The sequence below is a fragment of the Protopterus annectens genome, chromosome 8.part1 (genome assembly GCF_019279795.1).
Source record: "Protopterus annectens isolate FY-2018-M chromosome 8.part1, PAN1.0, whole genome shotgun sequence".
Taxonomy (NCBI): domain Eukaryota; kingdom Metazoa; phylum Chordata; order Ceratodontiformes; family Protopteridae; genus Protopterus; species Protopterus annectens.
Window position 1 is genome coordinate 416245776 of NC_056742.1, and position 21049 is coordinate 416266824.

The window sequence follows — 21049 nt, forward strand, 5'->3', positions numbered from 1 at the left end:
CATATCAACACAGTAGAGAGTCGATTATCCGAATGTCGATTATCAGAACAGTCCGTTATCACATCCAGCCTTCCAATGTTTTTGGGTGGGAAAAATCATAAAGTCAGAAAATGTAAATATTATATTTATTTACCTGAGCATGTTTTTGAGCTTGCAGTCAGCTTGTGTGTGAAAAATATTCTTTATTGTCTACTGGAATCGCTGAATGGTTGAAAAGTGTATTCCTGCATGCAGAAAAAAAACAAGATTTTAGAAGTTTTTTTACCCAGTTCAAGTATGTTTTTTTTTTATCTGAACAATTTGATTATCCGAACTACCCTAAATCCCAATTAGTTTGGATAATTGACTCTCTACTGTATACATATGTCTTTGCCAGATAATGGGAGAATATGAGATTATGTTAATGAATTGCATGTCTAACAGTCCAGTAGCCAAGATAACCTGTGTATGAATCTGGCCATACAAATGGAAGTGTGAAAGGTATGATTCTCTGTACCTTAGAACTATCAAGTTCCTACCACTTAAATGTTTAAAGCCAACATAATTTATTTACATGTGTTTTTTGATATTTGTCACATATTTCTGTTTTTTGTATAAAAAGCTAATGGTGTGTGTGTGTGTGTGTGTGTGTGTGTGTGTGTGTGTGTGTGTGTGCATATGTGTATCAGTGTGTCTTCATGATGAGAAATACTTTTTTAAGAGTGAACCAACTGTATGTCTAAATTAAAAGTAAAAAGATTCTAAGACTAGCCAGCTTATTCTGATGTGACACAAAGAACTGTATAACTGAAAGGGATCAGTTAAAACATCAGATCTGAGTCACTGAATGTTTTATTCCATCGGCTAAAAGGCTGCAGGAAGTTAGACTCCACAGTGCGGAGAACAAATAAAAAATGAGAAGCACAAACCATGAGTATTTTTAGACTTAAGAGTTTATCCCCAAGTTTTAGTGTTGACGTTTAAACAGTGTGGTGTGGATTAGGAGGAACAGGTTTGCCCTTTGGCTTTACATGGCCGAAGGAATGTTTGAATATGGTTTGTTTGTCGAGGTGGGGAGGAGTAAGGACTTCTCGAGCTTTTGAATGGTCTTCAAGCTTTAGTCACTCGAAAGTAACAGTGTTCTCAAGAGCTCTGGTCATTTCTTGTTTGTCTAGCCCTTTCAGAGTTGAAAATGGGGAAGGTGGGTTACTGCACTACATATTTTTGGAGATCCGTCAAATGGAGCGCAAAGGACTTGCATACAGGGGTGTAGCCAGAAAATTCCATTTTGTATTCACAAACTCAAATGGACACAGCTTTCAAAATGTTGCCCCTCCTCTTGCAATTACTAAATGTACATACACATCATTTTCAGCAGTTCTCTTTAAAACTATTATAGCAGTAACCCACTGCTGGGTGTGGGTAATGCTGGCTTTGCCCACGGTTGATGTGGTTTGGTCATGAGGGCGAAGCCTGAGTTACCAAACAAAGCCAACCGTGGGTAAATCAGCACTACCTACACCCAGCTATGAGTTATTGCTATTATACAATGATATTATTTAAGAAAAAAATTACTTATTTTTCTTGAATAGTGTCCTTGTGTAATGGCAGCGTGCTGCTATTCTGTGTTTTTTCCTTGTATCCTGGGCCTTTCTTGATGTACTGCACATCGTGTGGGACTTGCATTCCCACGCCTATGCAGTACATAGTGCTGTGTAAAGGAAGCGACGGAGAAGAGATCTCCATTGCTTTTTTTTTAATTAAAAAGAATGAAATTGGGAGACTTTTAATGTACAGGAGAGATGGGAAACAGAAAATATAAGGATAATCGGGTACGTTTCTCTAGTTTTGCGTAACGTACCCGATTATTCTTTTGTTTTTCTCTGTCCCATCTGTCTTGTTCTTTTGAAGTCTCCTGGTTTTGAAAGTTTCTTTTTTTCTTTATTTTTTAAATAAAAAAAGTTTCCATAGCATATATTAATAGAAGAAAGTCCATGCGATTGGACATGTTTTCCATTGGGATATGCTCGATTTACAATGGGCATGCTGGCTGGGCTGACCAATCAGCATGCTCATCTCAGTAGAGGACAAAGTGTATGCTTGGCTATACCCTTGCTTGCGTACTGTAAAGAACAGAAGGTGTAAACGTGTTAAAGGTTTTACTGACAGTTACTTGGCAACACTTTGTCACTAGATGTACAAGTCACAGTGAGAAAAAATAATCTAGGGCGGTTGCCTATGTACAGTATATAGCCATAAAGTGAGTCTACTTTCTTTGTCAGGAAATCGGTGCAGAATTTTTTTGTTTATGCTGGATGCAATAAGGATCAGGGCTGCATCTCTAGGCTTGGCTATAATTACAGAACAGTAAAGTGTCTTAAGAGGACTTTTTTATGTATAATAAATGTATGTTGGCATCACCGATGCTTGTTCATAGGTTGATACTAGGCTTTCTGCCCTAGGGCATTTATAAGCCTAGCCAGAGTGTTTGGCTTTCGCCACCCTTTTAGATTAGGTGACTGTGCCTCTGTATAGTATGGACACAGAAGACATCCCAGGGGTAAACCTACGATCTCCCATCCACTCGTCAAGATTTCTCTTGAAGAGGGTCATTGAGGGGCTCTGCCTAACATGGATTGGGATTTTGTTCCAGAGTGAGGGGAGCCTCTGGGATATGAATCTGTCCCTCCAGCATGTCCTATTTATTTCTGTGCTGAGGTTTAAGTCCCTGGAGCGTGTAGCTCTAAGGGATTTGGATTTCCTGAGGTGGAGCATGTCCATTAATGCATGTATGCATCTGTCTTCTCATCTCAGTCCGCTAATTGAACCAGGTTTAAGTGCTACTGCAGTGCCTCAACATTTTTGTCGATCACTGCCCACAAGCTACATTTTCTTTTGTAATGTATTTTGTCCAAATAGAATATATGTGGCATGTTTTCTGAAAGCGGCTTTGTGAATTTGTGTGTAAAGTTATTGGATAGGATGACAGTCTTTTGAGGACCTGCTATCATCAATCATTTATTTTGTTGTTTTCACTTATTTCTTTAAACTTGTCTGTTGTGCTGACATGTTTCATGTGCTTTAAATTTTGCGCCGTCTTTCATGTTTGTTTCTTCAGAGGAAAAGGGCTGAAACCTTTGCATCTGTTGTGATGCATATAAACTGTGAACTTGCCTGATATTTTTGTTGTGTAGTTGAGCAGACTTTGTTCAACTTTCTCTTCATTGACATGCTGATTCTTGTCTGAAAATGTTTACAATTGATTAATGTTTACCAAAAATAAACAAGTAGTCTTGGTTGTGAAACTGTTGCGCAAACAGTGATGTTTTATGTATTTCTGCAGCAGGAAGATGCAAGTTATTTCGGGGATACTTTTATTAGGGCACTTGGAACAGCAGGACTTCACTTGAGATGCTCTGAGCACCATAATCAGAAAAGCTAAAAGGAACATGATACAGTCTTGCGTCTTTTTATGTCTGCTTAATGGTCATCATAAAAATGCTGTGTACTAGAGGCTTGACCAGCTACCCTAGTGAGTATTACTTCTCCCTCCCTTCCAAGAGCAGGGATTTATAACTAAATTAATTATAGTGCCTTCTGTTTTCCCTCACAGTCCATCAAAAGAGCAGTGAATAATCATGTTTATAGGTAATGGGCACATTCACTTTTTATTAGATTGACTTCATTAACTCTGCATTTCTTCAGCCATTTGTAAAGACAGATGTAGCTTTTTGTTATAGTGTGGGCCATGTAAAATACAGAACTGTATTCTTCCAATGGCGGAGTAACATATAGGTGGGGGGAGTGTAACACAAGTGCAGTGCTCACCTGTGAGGGGAGTTGGAAACTTCTGTCAGTGGTCCAAGTCCTTAAAGGTGAAGAATGCTCCTGCTTTACTTTAGTAGATATCGCGGCTTCTTGGTAGCTGCAGTTCTTCATCGTCTGTGTTTGCTTGCGTGGTGAAATGTTTGACGTTTTCGTATACACTCTTACCCCTTCAGTAAGTGTAGTCTCATTTTCATAACTTTTTGTTAAAAGAAAAAACTTGCCTATTTTAATTCATCTAGATAAATTTACCCAAACTCTCTGCCCAAGTCAGGTGTACACATATATGTACACACACCCAAAAAACCCTTGGATGTTGGTGGTGCTTATGGATAGGAATAAAATAACTTGGCTAAGTAGGCATCCATAGAACACTGATCTAAAACTAGTCTCTGCAGACAGTTTTAATTTGTTACAAGTTGCAGCATGGAAGGCATGCTGATATACATTTTCATCTGTTTTATGGTCATGTTCTGCAAAACCAAAATGAAGCCATTTTGTTTTTAGGAGGGTCATTGTTATAGAGGCCGTGCCACTGTACTTTCTTTTTGATCCCTTGTGGTAGAAGATGACAGAACAATAGATGTTCTTCTTGTTTCACTGTTGCAGTCATCACACTTGAGTTATCTGCCTGCAGGTAGCCCTTAGTCTGCCCGAATACCAGAGACTTAGTATTTCTGCGTTGGATGCTGTCACTCCAGGACTGACTTCAGGTCGTCAGTGGTATAAAAACAGGCAGCCAACGCCATTACATCAGTCTTTCTTGCCGAGGATCCTGAAGCAGAAGCAGTTTGCAAGTGCCAGTCGGCCCCTACCTGAATTTTTATTTACAAATTGAATAATCCTGAAGTCCTCTAAAGCTAAGTACCCAGGTGGGGATCCTTTTTTCGTGCTCTAACCGATGTCAGAAAAAGATAATTGTCTTGCCTGTGGAAAGCAGGTACCTCACAGAGATTTTCATTCTTACTGTGTCACCTGTTTAGGCCCAGACCATGATGTACCTTGCTGTCAGTTTTATGCCTTGTTTAATGCCCGAACCATTCGTAGTCGGGCTCTTTGTCGCTAAATTCTTTCTCTCTCAATCTCCGTATTCTGAAATGGCTTCGGTAAGCCATCCGACTACCGATATTCCGAAAAAAACATAAGTATAAAGACAGTGACAGACTGCAAAGGTCCAAAGCTGCTGACGACACTTCCGTTAAGCTATTCTTCAGTCCGCCATTACTCAGTGAGGTGCTTTCGCAGCCCCTGATGCCTGCTTCAAGTGGATTTGCAGGCCTCTACCAAGACCCATTCGGAGTCCGGTATGCCGTGAGACTCTTCTTCGACTATGGATCCTGCGGATGTCTCTACCTTGGATGGGTCTGGAGCTACTGTGCAAGCACCGGCTTCTGAGACAGTTCTTTGCTCAACCGATGTTCGACTCAAACTGATGACTTCTTTTTTAACCAAATACACCGAGCTTCTTAGGCTCAGAGTATGCACTACGCCTAGAAAACCGACGACCAAAGCGCATGCACCTGCTCCCATGCCACAAAAACAAATGCTTAGAATGGCAGTAGACCTTATTACGCTGATTAGGAGAAGTCAGTCTTCCCCTGCTAAGAAAAAAAAAGACCAGTCCCCTACAGCTTCTTCAGACTAGGAGTCCACTGACTCTGAGATTTCTGATTATGAAGACATGCCTTTATCTTATGAGGATTCAGATGCAGAGGAATCCATTTCCTCTGCCTCCCCTCCAGAGGATTTTTCTTTTGGCGAAAACTTGCCTACCTTAACAGAGCATTTCCACTGGGAATGCCAAGACTATCCTCAGTCCAAAAAGAGACTCAGAGAATTCCTAGAGTTGCCTCAGCACAGGCCTTTAGCAATACTCCCTGTCCTGGATGTTGTTGATTATATTTTTATGGAATCCAGTCTTACTCTTGACACTTTACCTCCTGCCCCTAGGAAACCAGACAGGTACTACAGAGTACCTGACACTCACAAATTTCTTTTCAGGAATCCTAGTGCTGACCCAAAGATCATTTCCCATGTGCCTAAAGGTATCAAGGCTACTACAGCCAAGAATCCCACCCCTTCGGACATGGGATTCCAGAGCTTTGGACAGATGGGGTAAGAAGGTATATACCTCTGCAACTCTTGCTATTAGGGCATTGAATTGTCAGTTTCACATGCTGAAGTACCAGCAGCATATTATGGAACTTATTAAACAAAAAGTGGCAACCTTTACAGACTGTGCAGAAAATGAAGAATTGCAGGAGCTTATGAAGTCTGCAAGCCAAGTCAGTAAACGTACTTTGCAGTGTGGCTTTGACGCCCTAGAAGCATCTTGCCGGGCAGCAGTCACTGGATCTGTACTGAGAAGACATGCTTGGCTCAAGGAGCAGACCTTGCCAGACCATGTCAAATCAAAATTACTAGATGCTCCTTTGAACAAGGACAGTTTGACACCAAAGCAGAAGAGGTTCTTAAAAAGATGGAAGTAAAAGCTAAGTCTGTGCAGACCGTTAAAGAATTCTTACAAGTGCAACCCCCTAGATTCAGTAGGCATTTCCCTTCCAAACACTGGTCCTTTCCAGCCCCCTCCAGGCCTTCTCAAACCCGACCCCGGGGAAACAGGCCACCCAGACTACAGTCTCAGGGTATGCAGAGATCTAAGCAATGGAGTGCCCCCACCCCTAAAGCAGGGAGTGGTAAGCCACCTCCTTTCAGAAAAAACTCACAATGACTTATTTACTCCACTCCCCAGCCCTGCCCAATTGCTTTTGCCCTTAGGAGGAAAACTTGCCCTTCATGCAAAAATTTGGATGTCCATCACACAGGACTGGTGGGTCCTCAACATTGTATCCCAGGGGTATAAATTTTATTTCCATTTACTGCCAACCCCAAGTGGGTTTCAAGACCTTCCTATAAACCAGTGGGCAGAGGCTCAAAGCCTTCAAACAATACAAAAGAGCAGCGTTACCCGTCCCCTCCTTTACTTAGTCCACATTTCTTAAAATAAGGGGAAAAAAACCTGTAACCTCCAGACAGTTTAGAGGTACTTATGAGAGCAGAGAAAATGCAAATTCAAACCCTTTTGTACAGCATGGATTTTTAATTTCTAGATGTGTGCCTCCTTTAATCGTAGATGATTTCAGATTTTAGGATCCTGTAACACACAGCATACCTACTACTGAAGTCACTTGTGCAGTTTTTACTTTTTCCACTTTTGTTTAGTTTTGGAAGGAGGAACAACAATTTTAACAGTGCCTTGATTGGTTGATGACTACATTATATTTTGTTAGTTGCCATGGTAAGCAGGACTGTTTTTTTTTCTTGACTGCAGCCAATTTAGGCTGACTTCTGCAGGTGAGATGTGATTGAATTGCAGTATTACATTGTGAAAATAAAATGAAGTTTATACCCATGTTAAAATCCAGTGCTTATTCAGTGCTTTTTCCAAACTGCTTAATGCAGCAGAGTATTATGCATTTTCAAGTAAGAATACCGTATCTTTAGGCAATAATTTTGGATCTAATACACTTCTTTTGCCATAATGCTTACACGGTGCAGATAAGTAGTGCAGAACATAATAACTAGGTGTCCTGGCTTTCAAGTGCACCTACTTGCCTCAAGTCTGTTATTGTTTTACTTTGCTGACTTTGTAGACCGGGGTACAGCGCTGATCCCAATGAGTTCTTTTCCATCTTGGTCTAAGTTAATCTGCTAAAAAGTGTAATAGAGTACAACATTGATTTCAGTTTGTTACACCAAAAAATGCACACCTGTCTTAAACATCTTTGTAAACTATTAAGTATAACAACGCAGCGTAATGCACCATTTAGAAAATATGTTGTTGAAATAGTACTAATGTGTAGTAATTCAGGGAGTGCTTGTACAACCAGATATTTTCAAATGCAGCCACATTTTTTTTCCAGTATTGATGAAATGGTAATTACATTGGGAGGCACTGTGAATTTTTAGTAATGATTTTGGTGAATGGATTGTTAAACTTTATGATACATTATATATTAGAGAGTTAAATTAAATTATATTTACAGGCTGTCGCCACCAATACTGTTTAGGCAATGCTGCAGTGTCTGGTAGCGCTGCAGGAATGAATGGGCATATGCCATCAAAAGATGGCTTGGTTTTACTTTACTCCATAAACAGGGTGGTACAGCAATCTTTGATTCACTTTAATTCACTGTTCTGATCCTGGCAGAAAGTTGGGGGGCAGCATACATGGCTGATTGGCATTGGCTGTGCAACTGGATGGTGCATTTGCATGTGGCCTTCCCCAGTGAAATGATTGTAGCACTAGGATCTAGAGCCTTCTTGCCTCTTTTGTACTACAGTGGTTTCTGAATCACTTGTGCATAATACACTGAGAATCCAAGCTGTAAACAGACTCATTGTACATTTCTTAATGTTGAACATGATCTTTGTTGGCTTTTGTTTCTACTTGTAAGGTATTACCAGTTTTTATTTGTCAGCTTACGGTGGCCCACACAGCTCTGCTAGACATACTTGTTCAGGACAATAATTGCTTAATGCTTGGAAAATTTTTATAATGTGTAGTCTTCTACTGTTCCCAAGATGGTTAACAAAACAGTAAAAATGTATATGCACAAGCAGTGTGTTTAGATTTTATCACAGTGAACTACATCTAAAATAAGAGCAGTACCGAAAAAAAGAAAAAAAAAAATTTGCTAATTGTATGCCAACCTTTAAGCTTTGTTTCAAGTGATATATTTTATGATGCATCTCAGACTGTTTGTCGTCTGCAGTAGTGTTGGTATGACTGTGAAACTAAGAGCTGAATGGTTGGTTGATAGAGGTTAGGACTTCAGAAGGATAGTGTTCTTTCCCTGGTCAGATTCTTGCAAGTTTGCCTTCACCATTTCAGCGTTACATAGTTTCTGTACAGTCAGTTTCAGTGAATCTACCTTGTATATCAAGTTTCAGTTTTGGCCACAATTACTGAGGTCATCTTTTTTATGCAGAACTTCAGTCTGATAAATGTGTTCCACAAATCTATGGGTTAGTTTGGGGAGTTTAGATGTGAGATTTTTTTGTAGACTTGTGACAGTTTATTGTGTTAGAGCTGTTGAAGTTAGATGATAACCACGCCTAGTAAAAGACTGTGAAGCACTACTAATTTCATGAATTTCAGGTATGCCATGATTTAGGAATAGGAATCATTTCTGCCAGAGCATTTAAAGTTGCTAATTATCTGGAGAAGTTAAATCAAGAATGTGAATCCGTAAACTGGTTGTGAACCAGCCGCCTTTTCCAGTTGTTTCATTCATATTTTGACTACTGAAAACTTAGTCCGGCTTTTTTTTCTTCTTCACTGAGTAAGCAAGACTTTGGAGGGAGAGCAGTTTATGCCAAGTTGTCCATCCTAGGGAAATGGTGGCCCAGTCAGTGAAATTGCTCCCTTGTAACTGATGGTTTGCACATTAAAAATGACCATAGGACAAGGGAGGTGTGGGCTTGGCATTCCAAGACAGTGATGGTACTCGTTTAATGCATTTGTATGGTAGCAAGTACACACTAGGGAAGGTGTTAGAATACCTCAGTGTTTGTCAGACTCCATGGGTCAAGGTTAGGGGTCCTAATGACAAAACAGCTGTGTGTGTTTGGTACCTCCTGAAGTGAGAGATGGTCGACAGGCAGCTGGGGAGAAAAAGCAAAATAAGAAAGAAAAAAAAGGAGGAAAAAAATAGAGAGACGGAAAACTTCCCCTTAGAATACAGTTCTTCAATCCTGTGGTGACTGGATAGAGTATAGAAAAAATGTCCTCTCTTCGCTGTGTTAAAACTCTCCTCCAGCTAATGTAATACATTTTTCTATGACTAATTAAGTGCTTTAAGGCCTGAGCAGCTTTATGTATCTTTTAAAATTAACATTTTTTCTTTTTTGATATCTTGTTTCTTGATAAAGTACGGGAAGATAAAAAAGGTCCTTTTTTGTCAGCTTAAGTCTTTTCTGTTTGATCTGTTTTCTTTCAGTGGCATGCCTAATTCATCAGTCACAGCCTTTTAGCTAGAGAAAGGCCAGTAACTGTCACTGGCAGTTTACCAAAAATATAAGGATGCAGTCCTTTGTGTATCGTTTTATAGAACTGTAGCACAAATTATCTATGGTGCGCTTCTCTTCTGTGCTATTTTTTTCTGATGAGTCTTTATTTTTTTTTCTTTAAGTCCTGATTTGTACATAGATTCCAGAATATATCCACACTGTTTCAGTCATGACATTACAAGAATGCCACAAATGACTTCTCTTTCTGCCTGAGAACCCGATGATGTAAATATTTACTAGGATCGCTTCCCACCATGTCTTTAGTTAGTCCAGTTGGAATCGCTCTCTCCCCATTTTCAGGAGAAGTCAAATGTAGTCTAAAGGTTTTGTTGTTCATCTTTTCAGATGTTGCAGAAAACTCAGCAGGTCGAGTAAAAAGGCCGTAATCAGTAGTGTTAAAGGTTATACCTGTTGCTCCTGTACCCATGCTGTTAGTCTCCCAGGGTTTCCTTAGTGTGACATCCTTCGTGTCGCTAAGTAAGTATTCTTTGTCTGTCAAGGTCAGGCCGGCTGCCAGTGATGTAGTTAAGGAATAGCAGAGCGACCTTTATTTGCATCAATGGCAGGCTTTCTTTTTTAAATGGACTCCTGGGGCATGGAAAGGCACCACCTGCCCAATGTTGTACCAGCCGTAAACCCACTTGTATGTGAAGTGCCCTATACACTGTCTACAGTTTATTTTTTAGCTTTGTATTCATTCCTATTACCAGAAGCTTCACAGTCGAAAGTCTGGTTTAGCATTCTTGTCTTTGTATCTGTAGCATTTATTTATTCCTGAACAGTGAAAAAAGTCTTGTAAGTAGAGGGGGTATAGTGGCAGAACATCAGTAAACAGTCTTTCTGTCCACCTGGATACCAGGTCATTCCAGTTTTACTTGGCATTTCTCCTGTTAGATACCCTTGGCAAAAAAAAAAATACTTGAGGATGGTGTTGATACCAATGAGGGCTGTGTTTCATCTTTCTTATACTCTTTGAAGACTGCTTTAGAATCTCAGAAGTAAAGCTGTCGTCTGTCTTATCAGTTCTTACTGACCACAGCCACTGACACCATGGTGACATGGTGAATGGGACGTGACTATACTTTTTATTTACTGTGTTTTGAAGTTATTTATGGGTTGCTTAGCTAATGGTCAAGTTCCAGATTTCTTTCTTATTTTTTTTCTTTATCTTCAGTTTTCCAACATTCAGATTACCACTCCTTTGTTAAGTGCGACCCTCTGCCCATTTCTCATTTTTCCCCATAAGGAGCAAGTTGATAGGTTTGTGGGTGTAGCTGATGGTGTACTGAAGAGCTAGGGTACTTTGTACCTGGCTGTTAATCCCTACCCCACCCCATGGATGAGTGTACAGTGACATTTGCCAGAAGGCTGGCTTATGCCTCTTTCAGAACTTGAATCTGTTGTGAATTTCTTCCTTTGTAAGTACTGCAGCTTAGAAGGCATGTGAAATCTTACTCTGTTGAAGAAAGCAGACTGTCCATTACTGCTGGACTTGACCATTCCTGAGCCTTATCTATCCACTGACCCCACTGGCCAGTTAAAGATATTCAAATTGAGGGTAATAATCCACACAGTCCATTGGCCAGCTAAAGTAATTCATATGGAGAATAGTAATCCACCAACCACATTTCCTTCTAACCAGTCACAATACTGACCCCCTGCCTCATGCTGACCTTGTACAACACTGAGAAAAGTTTTGTACTACCAAATAGACGTTTGACAAGAACACTAATCAGTTAAGTAAAACTTTACTGATGTCTTATTTCTCCACTAGGAGGACTGGTTCTACAAAGACATCCTCTAGATAACAGTCAGGCGCATCATAGGTCCTGAGCCTGTAAAGTTGTCCTGCTCATCTTAAACTCCTGAGTCATATCTCTGACAGCATGTGCACTAATTATACTAGGATTAATAGTGCTACAGCAGACACACTTGGCTCCCCATTTTGTGGTTTGGCTAACCATTCTTTGAAACAGCATCTCCTCACATCCTGTTAAGTCTTGTTAATATTGTTCACTTTTTCTGAACTGTATTTAATTAGTCTTCTATAATGTTAATTTTATGTTTACAATTACAGTAGTAAAGTAAACATTTGGAAAGCTCTTCTTTGCCTGAAAGTTGTCAGCATTTCAGTATCATATTTCTCAAACGAGAAGCAATGTTTGTCAGTCTTTATGAATTTTGCACAGTTTTATGAACCTTTTTTGATTCTTGGCAAAATATGAATCTTGCCAGCAAAGTAACACCATTGTAGCAAGTTTTAACGTGGTCTAGAAATCATTAATTTTGCAGAAAGTTTGCAAAATGTTTGTTTTGGAAAATGCGTATTTGCTGAAACTTTGAATCCAGACAGAAATTTCAATTTGTTAAAAAATCTCATGGCATGATGGAGGTCCAAGTAGCCGCCTCGTTTCAGCCACCATAGTAGTAGTCATGGTGCCATATTCTGAGAAAAGGGCTGCATGGTGAAGTACAGCAGCTGCTCTGATGGCATGGATGAGCTTGGCCTCTGGTGAATCAGTGGTCGGGTCTGGTCTCATGATTCTGTCAGCTTCACCAGTAAGTGCTCCATGGTTTCGATGTGGATGTAACTGCCAGTGCACATTGGATGCAATCAGACACCATTGGACCGCTCTCAGAAGAAGAGCCTCCCCCCTCCCTAGAGGTGGCGGGTGTTGGATGACACTGGAACATATAGACCATGACATGAAAACGTTACCGGGGAAAGAATGGCCCATGTGCATGGCTGAATGTGTGGCAGGAGGAGAGAGGCACAGGATGTGCACAGCCCTGCTGGCTGCTGGCACAGTGTTGCAAGGAGATGGTAAGTGATAATGTCCTCATTGCTGCTGTCTGTATGTAATGTGATGGTAATGGTCCCAGCAAAGTTGCAGACAAGTATGCAGCCACAAAACTGAAGGGGGAGGCAGTGCTGAGGCACATGGGTCAGCCATGGACAGTCATGCACTTGCACACTGACTGACATGTATAATCCACAGGTGTATACACATCTGCCATGGGCCCAAGAGAGTGGCTATGGCCGAAAAAGCTCAGCACCCAGAGGACTGACATGTTACTGCAGTGTCATGTTATGTACATTCTGGACCAAGCTAAAACAAGGCTTTCCAGGCCAGGTGTAGCAGGGAGGTATGCACAATATCATTGCTGTGGGTGGCAGTAAAAGGTCCACTAGTACGGGCACATCACAAAGCCACTGATATAGTACTGTATGCAGAGACCAAGGCACAAGACATTGTCAGAGACGGCTGTACTACAGTAGGTGAACCACTGCCACAGAGACTGGTCAAAAGAGTTGCAAGAGTTCAATGCAACTCATTCTCTGATGGATGACTGAACATTATAGTCAGCCTACAGTGATTCCAAGTCTTTCTCTGAACTGGATTCCACACTTGGCATCGGTCAGTGGATGTGCAGAGCAGTGATCCAAGCGTAGACAGTGGATAAACACACTGTGGTAGAGATGGTGAACATGATGTGTGGCATTTGTGAGGAGTGCAACAGCTGCATGAACTGCTGACTACCTGCAGAGAGAGACCTGCCTCACAAGGATTGGATGACGCAGTGGTGCAGCAGTAGCATTGTTGTCTCACAGCAAGAGGTTCTCCGGTTTGATTCTCGGCTGGGGTGCCTTCTGGGTGAACTCTGCATGTTCTCCCTGTATTCATGTGGGCTTCCTCTAGGTGCTCAGGTTTCCTCCTACATTACAAAGACATGCTTCTGGAGCATTTCTCCTCAGGCCTCCACTGAAAATTGGCTTTGTTCCAAGTCGGACTTTCCCAGTAAACAAATAAAATAAAAGGAGCAAACGTGTTTGCTGAGGTCATTGGTAGCCAGCATGGCATCCATTAGTAAGGCAGGTGGTAACTGCTATCTCCTGGGTCATAGAGTGCTATACCAGTCATGGCTGTGCAAGTATTTGGATGCGAGGTGGACATTTGGCAGGCTGAGCCTACTCAGATGGAACACACATAATTTTTCTGGAGATTGCATCACGCTAACCCTTATGTCAGCCACCATTTCTGGGCATTTTCAACTTTGTGAGGATGGCTAAGAATGCATATTAAGCTCCACTTCTATCCAGAAGGCTGCCTACTCCTGTTCCTCAGTTCTGTTCTGTACCATTCCTGTCATTTAGTGGTCTGACTGAGTGCTGCACTTGGCTGTGAATACTATCTACCTTTTGTTTCACAACATGCTGTGCCACATCGAGCTTTCCTGTAAATTACACTTCTGAAGTGCTGTGTTATCTATCATGCAAAAAGCATCCAGTCATGAAACTTCAGGGCCACACTGTACACGTGGCCAACATTTGCAACATGGTAGCTCCATACCGGCACCGGAGAATGTGCAGTACCTGGCTTCTCCAACTTGCTTCCTGCCGAAGTGGCTATTGCATCCAACTTCTTTGACTCTTGCCCTTAGTCATGCTGCTGTTTACCTACCTCAGCAAATGATGGCTGTGCTTTGCCTTCCCTTTACACAAGTGGTTAAGGTAATACCTGATGCACAGTGTGGCCAGTTAATGTACTGTTAAGCATAGCCTAGTGGACAATAATTGTGGAACAGATGTCACCTGTTTGCTTGTGTCACAGCATATTGTGTATGCATCTACCTTGCATGGCGTGCTACTGCAACCATTTCCTCGAATGACTCTATTCAAACACGTACAGCTAAAGCAGTATTAGTGCTTCCATCTTGTATCTGTTTGCATTCTGCCATATTGTGTAACACAGTGTACACCATGAATAACTACTGTAGTACACCACCAGATGTATTCCTGCAGTGAACAAGTCCCTTCAGTAATGTGAACACAATTCAACAACGTTCTGTGCCTGTGAATACATGACTATATGTTAGAGCCATGGTCTCTGGGGGCTTTGGATACGGGTTATCATTCACAGTTCCAAGGCATATTCAGCATCACCTACAACATACAATATTAGACACAATTATAATTGGCCTATTTAAATCGGAACCATATACCCTAGCCTGTGTAATTGACAGTGTGTACCTACCAACTAGATGAGCCAGTGGGAAGTCAGCTCTCACATAACCGTGGTAGAGGTTGCACATGTGCTATATGTGAGAAGCATGAGAACTGGCTGGGTGGTACATGGATACATTGTATATAATAACCTGTGTGTTCATTCCACCTGGCAGTTGATGATGTGGAAGTCCTTCTGGGTGATGTACCAGATTTGTGGAGTCATGTGACACCTTTATGGCAGTTTGGGTGCAATCACTGGCTCCCAAGTCCTCATGGAAATGGGTTATGTTGTGCATTGGCTGTGTAGTGCTGGTTCTCACCTGTGCTGCTGGTTCTCACCTGTGCTGTCTGTAGAAACAGTATGTGCTACTTCACATCCTGCAGCATCACGTTAGGTCACTGAAGTAGGATCTACAAGTATGTTGCCTGTGAGGTTTTTCATGTGTCCTCTATTAGATGATGGAAGATCCCCATAGCAAGAGAAGTTCATGTTATCCAAATCGTTAAAGGGATACGCAATCCGTGCAACCCCCTTTTTTCCTGTATGAGCGATACATGTATAGTAACTCTCATTTTGGTCTCTCTCATGTGGTCGTGGTTGAGAGTGTCCAGGTTATAGAGGAGATGGAATGCTAGTCGCTGGTAAACTTGTCTGCGAAGCACATTGTGGTGATGTGCAGCAATATTGACATTCGTACCAATAGCAGCCACTAGTGCTTGCTGTTCAGCGTAGATCGCTGCTACAATTCCCAGCATATTGGCGAGAGTGAAGCTTCTAAGCACCCAGGTAGTTTTGTCATTTGAGTGGATGAGCACTGTAGCTCTTAACAATGTATTTCTATGTCTGTGAATTGCTCTTCCATGTTTGATTTCTTCATTTGCATACACAGTAAACATCTGTAGCACAGTGGCATTCATTTGCATGTCATTATGGAGTCATCAATTACTATGCGTACCACACTGCATCCGTCTCTGAATTGCCCCTCCTCCTTCCTTGCTGCTCATTGAACTGTTGCCATATACTGCTGTGCACCAGACATTTCTGAACAGCTTCCTTTATTTACGGGACTTTAGAAATCATGGTGGTGCACCACTTGAACAAGTTTCCAGATTGAGACTTTTTCACTGCCTTACAACATTGCTCACATCTCAGTTGCTCAAGCTTTACTGTTTGAGTGTGGTGTTTTCTTGTAATTGTTTTTTGACACCATAGTACGAGTGATGTATGTGTGCATAAAGTTTAGTAAATTAAATGGACTCTTGAGATAGTAGCATAGAAAGAAGTTTGTCTGTCTCATTTGTATTGACCCCATTGTAGTGAGGCTATAAAATAAATAATGATTTTACACTGCTGTTGTCTGGAACTAGTCCAGCTATGAGCAGATGTGTTTTTGTGTACTTAAGGTATTGTTTATACACAATTGCAACCCCACAGTGTTATCTAGAGTTTGTGAAATAGTCCTTTATCACTATCCGATCATGTCTGGTGAGTTTTGCTTTCCTGACTTTCTTACTGCAGCTGTTTTTTTTAGATTTTAGATTATCTGTCAGATTACAGCCCACTAGGCCTGTGACTGGCTTTCAGGGGAGACTAGCAACAACATTAGAGGTTTTGCCAGGACAGTGTGGAAAATTCCCTTTTTATTTTTGAGCTACCATCAAATGAAGCAGATGAGACCTTTAGTTATCATTTGATCTGAACAATGGCACTTCAGAAGTTTAGCAACCATCTCGGCTATGTAGTGCTGTATTGCTCATCCGCATACCAGCTGTAGTTAGAGCTCACAACTTTTTGATCTCCTTGGTAAGTGTGTTACTTTATTAGTTACTAATGTCTGGCTACATTAGCTGCAGTCTGCCCACCTTTTTTGTTTGTGACTGCAGTGTCATTTTCCTTTGTTCTTTCATCGTAGATCCGTTTTACTGTATTAACTCTCCTTACAGAGAACCAACGTAGTTTTTCTTTCATGGTCACCTTTTATGTAAAATTACTCCTCTTTACTATAAAAGGCTTGACTTGTGTTTGATGTTTCACCTCAGACTCAGATGTGACATCACCATCTGTTCTATGATGTTTGGATAAATGTTTAGTACTTGAAGATGGATGTTTGCAGGTTAAAAGATGCAATTTTTTAAAGAATGTGAGTCAGAGGAAAGTAGGAAGGTGATTTAGGAGAACAGGTGACAGAGGAACTTGGAAAGAGGTCTTGGTACAGTGAACCAGTTTCATCTATAAATCACTTATTTTCATGTGTGGCATTTTAAGTATGCTAACTTAAGCTGAGACTAAACTTTTACAGAAGCTCTCTGGCTTGATAAGGTCAGCATATTCCGGTGATCATGAAGGAGACAACAGTTTTCAAAGCCATGGGTTTTCTGGAGATACCTTGTTCCATTAATTGCCTTTGTATTACTTGAAGGTGGATGTTGCAGGTTCAAAACCATTATTTTAAAAGAACACTGGGCAGAGGGAAGTAGGAAAGAGATAATTTAAGGGAAAATTTAACATATGCTTTGCAAAATAATGGCATACAAAAAGGAGCAACTAACAGTAAAGTCATTATGCAAGGTATGTAGCCATCTCCCTAGGGATTCATTCTTGCCATTTTGATTTAAGTAGATGTTGGATAAGATTTCTGGTTGCAGAAAGGAAAACTGTTTTGTTCGTGTACAAAGCACTAATAGCTATTCAGGGCATTCAGCTTCCTTGGACTGGTTTGAGTGACCCTTTGACTTGGGACACTAGTGGTTCGGTAGTTCTACTGGGAGACTTAAGCACTCAAGTTATTAATGAAAGAGGTACTTGGAGAGGTATGATGAAAGGCACAGCCTGTCTGATCTGAGTCAGAGTGATGAATTGGTATTGGACTTGTGTAGCAGCAGTGGATTGTCCATAACAACCATATTTTGACAAAAATTGGCTCATAATCATACTTGGTATTTAGATTACCATGGGGTCAGCAGTCAGAGTGACTTTGTAGTTCTGTCATTAGACATGAGACCATTCTGGAGGCTTGGTTCAAGAAAATGGCAATGTTTCAACTGATTACTACTTTGGATTGGACACTCTAAATTGGCCCTAGGTTTAATTATGTTCGTGTGTGTGTGTGTGTGTGTGTGTGTGTGTGTGTGTGTGTGTGTGTGTGTGTGTGTGTGTGTGTGTGTGTGCCGTCTGTGGAAGATTGGGCGCCTGGCTGGCAACTCGACATTGTAAAAATTCCACTGCCAATCATTCTGTGGACCGTTGTTCCACTGTAGCAACCCCTAATGGGAAAAGCTGAAAGGAGAAGAAGAATTACTTTGTCAAACTTAAATCACCCCAATCAAAGCAGTGGGGAGGGTGTCCTGAGAGTGCCTCCCATAAGGTTCTGTGTAGCGTTAGTGTGTCAGTTTCAGAAGTTTCACTCTGAATGGACGCTGTTAAGTGGCTGTTGGTAGTTAGTGACGGTCATTTACTGTCGAATGCTGGCAGTGAAGGTAATAGTCAGTTTAAAAAGAGGCCTGAGCTTGCAGGGAAGTCTTCAGATGTGCCTTAGTTACTTAATAGACCAAGTTGGCAGCAGCTGTGACAGTAGCTGAATGGAGAGCCGTTGCATGAGAATTGTTTGGCAAGGTCAATGAGAATGACACTGTGACGACCTCAGAGGATTTGGCAAACCATCCATTGAATTGCTGTTACGTTGTAACATCCTGGTGACGTCAGGAGTAGCTTAAGGTTGACTTTGTAGTGGATACGTTGCCAAACACTTTGAGAAACTTCTGAACATACTGAAGCGCTGTTCTTTGTCAAGGCACTCCTATGAGGAGATGGTGCATTTGTCCCTTTCTATCAATGTGGATAATACAGTAGCTAAATGTTTTAGAGGTGCAAAGGCAAGGAGAGTGAGTGCAATCTTAACTAGAGTGGTTGTCCCCCTTAAAAAAAAGGAGGACAGAGGACAGGAAGATGCATTTCAGTTATATAGGGATCATGCTTCTCTACCTCCTGGGAAGGAGATTTACCTGGTAACTGAGCCTCTGTTACAGGTAAAACGGTACATTTTGTTCTGAAGCTAGGACAGCGGATCAGTCTGCCTTTAGACCTTGCATAGATGTGGACTGGTCATGGAAGTTATGGATCTGCAAGATGTATGACTTATGACCTTGCACCTGGGAATGTCTTGGCTAAGGAAAAATGAAGAATGTTTCAAGTCATTCAGAAATGACGTACTTGTCTTGTATTAAGTGTTCCCTTTTAGTTTATATCCCATCTCCTTCTGTGCTGTAGCAAACAAATGAAATACAGACAAAATTGATCACGTTCTGTTTAGCTTATAGTAAGACTGTAGTGGGTATACTGTGCTGAAACGTGACCTTATTATTTCTGATCCTACAAAATGTTTATACAGTTGGTTGTTTTTATTTGTAATGTCACAGTATGAAGAAAGTGTGAAACCATGAAAAGAAATGACATTTTCTGTCAGTGCCTTTAAGCCATTAAATAACCCTGTTGATACGTTGTAGTGCATTATTTGTTTTTATTGGCATTTGAAAAAAGTAGTACTTTATTCACAAATTGAGTAGAAGAAAGAATATTATAAAATAAATAAAGGCTGTATGCTGCATTGTAGCAGCATTACAGTGGCCCTTGGAACACAGTCATACCGTATGTAATACAGTTTTAGAAATCTAATACAAAAAAAAATGTTCTATGTTACAGAATGCTGCCTCTGTGGTAAAGGCTACTAAAATAGCAGATTGTGTCAAATTTCTTGTATGTTTTTTAGTATAACGTGGAAATGAAAGTGTTTTTATTGGGAATGCCTTCCTTGGTTGCAATACTGAGGAAGTGCATTTAGTGGGCTGGACATTGACCTGTGGCTGGTACACAGGACAGTGTATTTAGTGGCCTGAGCAGTGATCTGTGACCGGCACACAGGACAGTGCATTGTTGAAGGGAAGCATCAACGGTACAAAAAGTTTTTTTTCTTTTCCTTTCTTTCTTAATATTATTTTTCTTTTGCTGCATTAGACTGTCGGATAATGGCTAAAATATCCCCATTTCTGGGTTAATGATGGAACCCATGATCTCGTGATCTTCTTGCTAGTGATCTCTGATGAGTTGCTTTTACTAACTAAAGGATAACGTGCATATCGATTTATAAAATAAAGCACAGCAGTCATTCCGTTAGGTCTGCTACTGACAACTTCATATTCTTTTATGAAAACCTGATGATGTCAGGTGGGCTTAATTACAACATCTGATTTTTCTCTGTATACTTGGACTTGACATTTTCTGGCATTAAGCCCAGAAACATTGAGCTAATTTTCTCTCTTTTATATATTTGCAGTTGCTTTACCTCCAGAGAAAACTGATGGCCTCTGTATCACGGATGAAAAGAAACCAGCGAAAGAAACTGGGCACCGCAGCATTGCCAAGAAGCAACTGAAGTTCGAAGTAAGTCCCGTTTACATAAAAGCAGTAGAAATGTTCTCAAATTATGAAGCCAATTAAGTGCATGTGGAAACCTGACAGGAGTTCCTTAATAAAAAAGTTGTTTGATGTCTTGTCTATCATGCTGTGTGTTATTGAATGGATTTATACCTCTGTAAAGGCTTTAATGTAAATAAAAGATTATTCAAAAATGTGCCAATGAAACTGTGTGTTCATGAATTCTAATTATTCTGTGGACTGCTTGTTTAAAGGAAATGATAGTACCTCTCCTTGTAACAGTTGGTGTGTTCTGTAATTAGTGGCAAACTTGTTTTAGTTGAAAATTTTGCATAGTGGCTGACCTGTTGATGCAGAAGTTGCATTGCAGCGTCTGAAAGCAGAGAAGCAGCAGCAGGTGTAAGCGGAATTTAATTTGCTGAGTGGTGCAGAGGGCACTTGGACTGGCTTGAGAGAGACATTGCAATGCTGCAGTACTATAGGGTGTACACCCTTTGATGGCAATTAGAGTACAGTAGGGACTGGGATTGCAATACCAAGTGTGTGTGTGTGTGTGTGTGTGTGTGTGTGTGTGTGTGTGTGTGTGTGTGTGTGTGTGTGTGTGTGTGTGTGTGTGTGTGTAAACTACTGGTCGATACAATGTGAAGTAGGAAAAAATTGTGCACAAAAAACTGCCATTGTGTAGTCCTACTAAAACCAATGTCACTGCCTGAATTCTATGCAGGTTATGTTGA

At 40.9% G+C, this 21049-nt stretch overlaps 1 protein-coding gene across 2 annotated transcripts in view; it reads left to right on the top strand.

Annotated features, from left to right (window-relative positions):
• Window positions 1-21049, top strand: part of NKD1 (NKD inhibitor of WNT signaling pathway 1) — a 641026-nt gene that overhangs the window by 469262 nt on the left and 150715 nt on the right. For both annotated transcript variants that reach the window (XM_044081984.1, XM_044081985.1), the window contains one exon: window positions 20215-20321. In XM_044081984.1, coding sequence (XP_043937919.1) covers window positions 20215-20321 — 107 coding nt within the window. The remainder of the gene's footprint in view (window positions 1-20214; window positions 20322-21049) is intronic.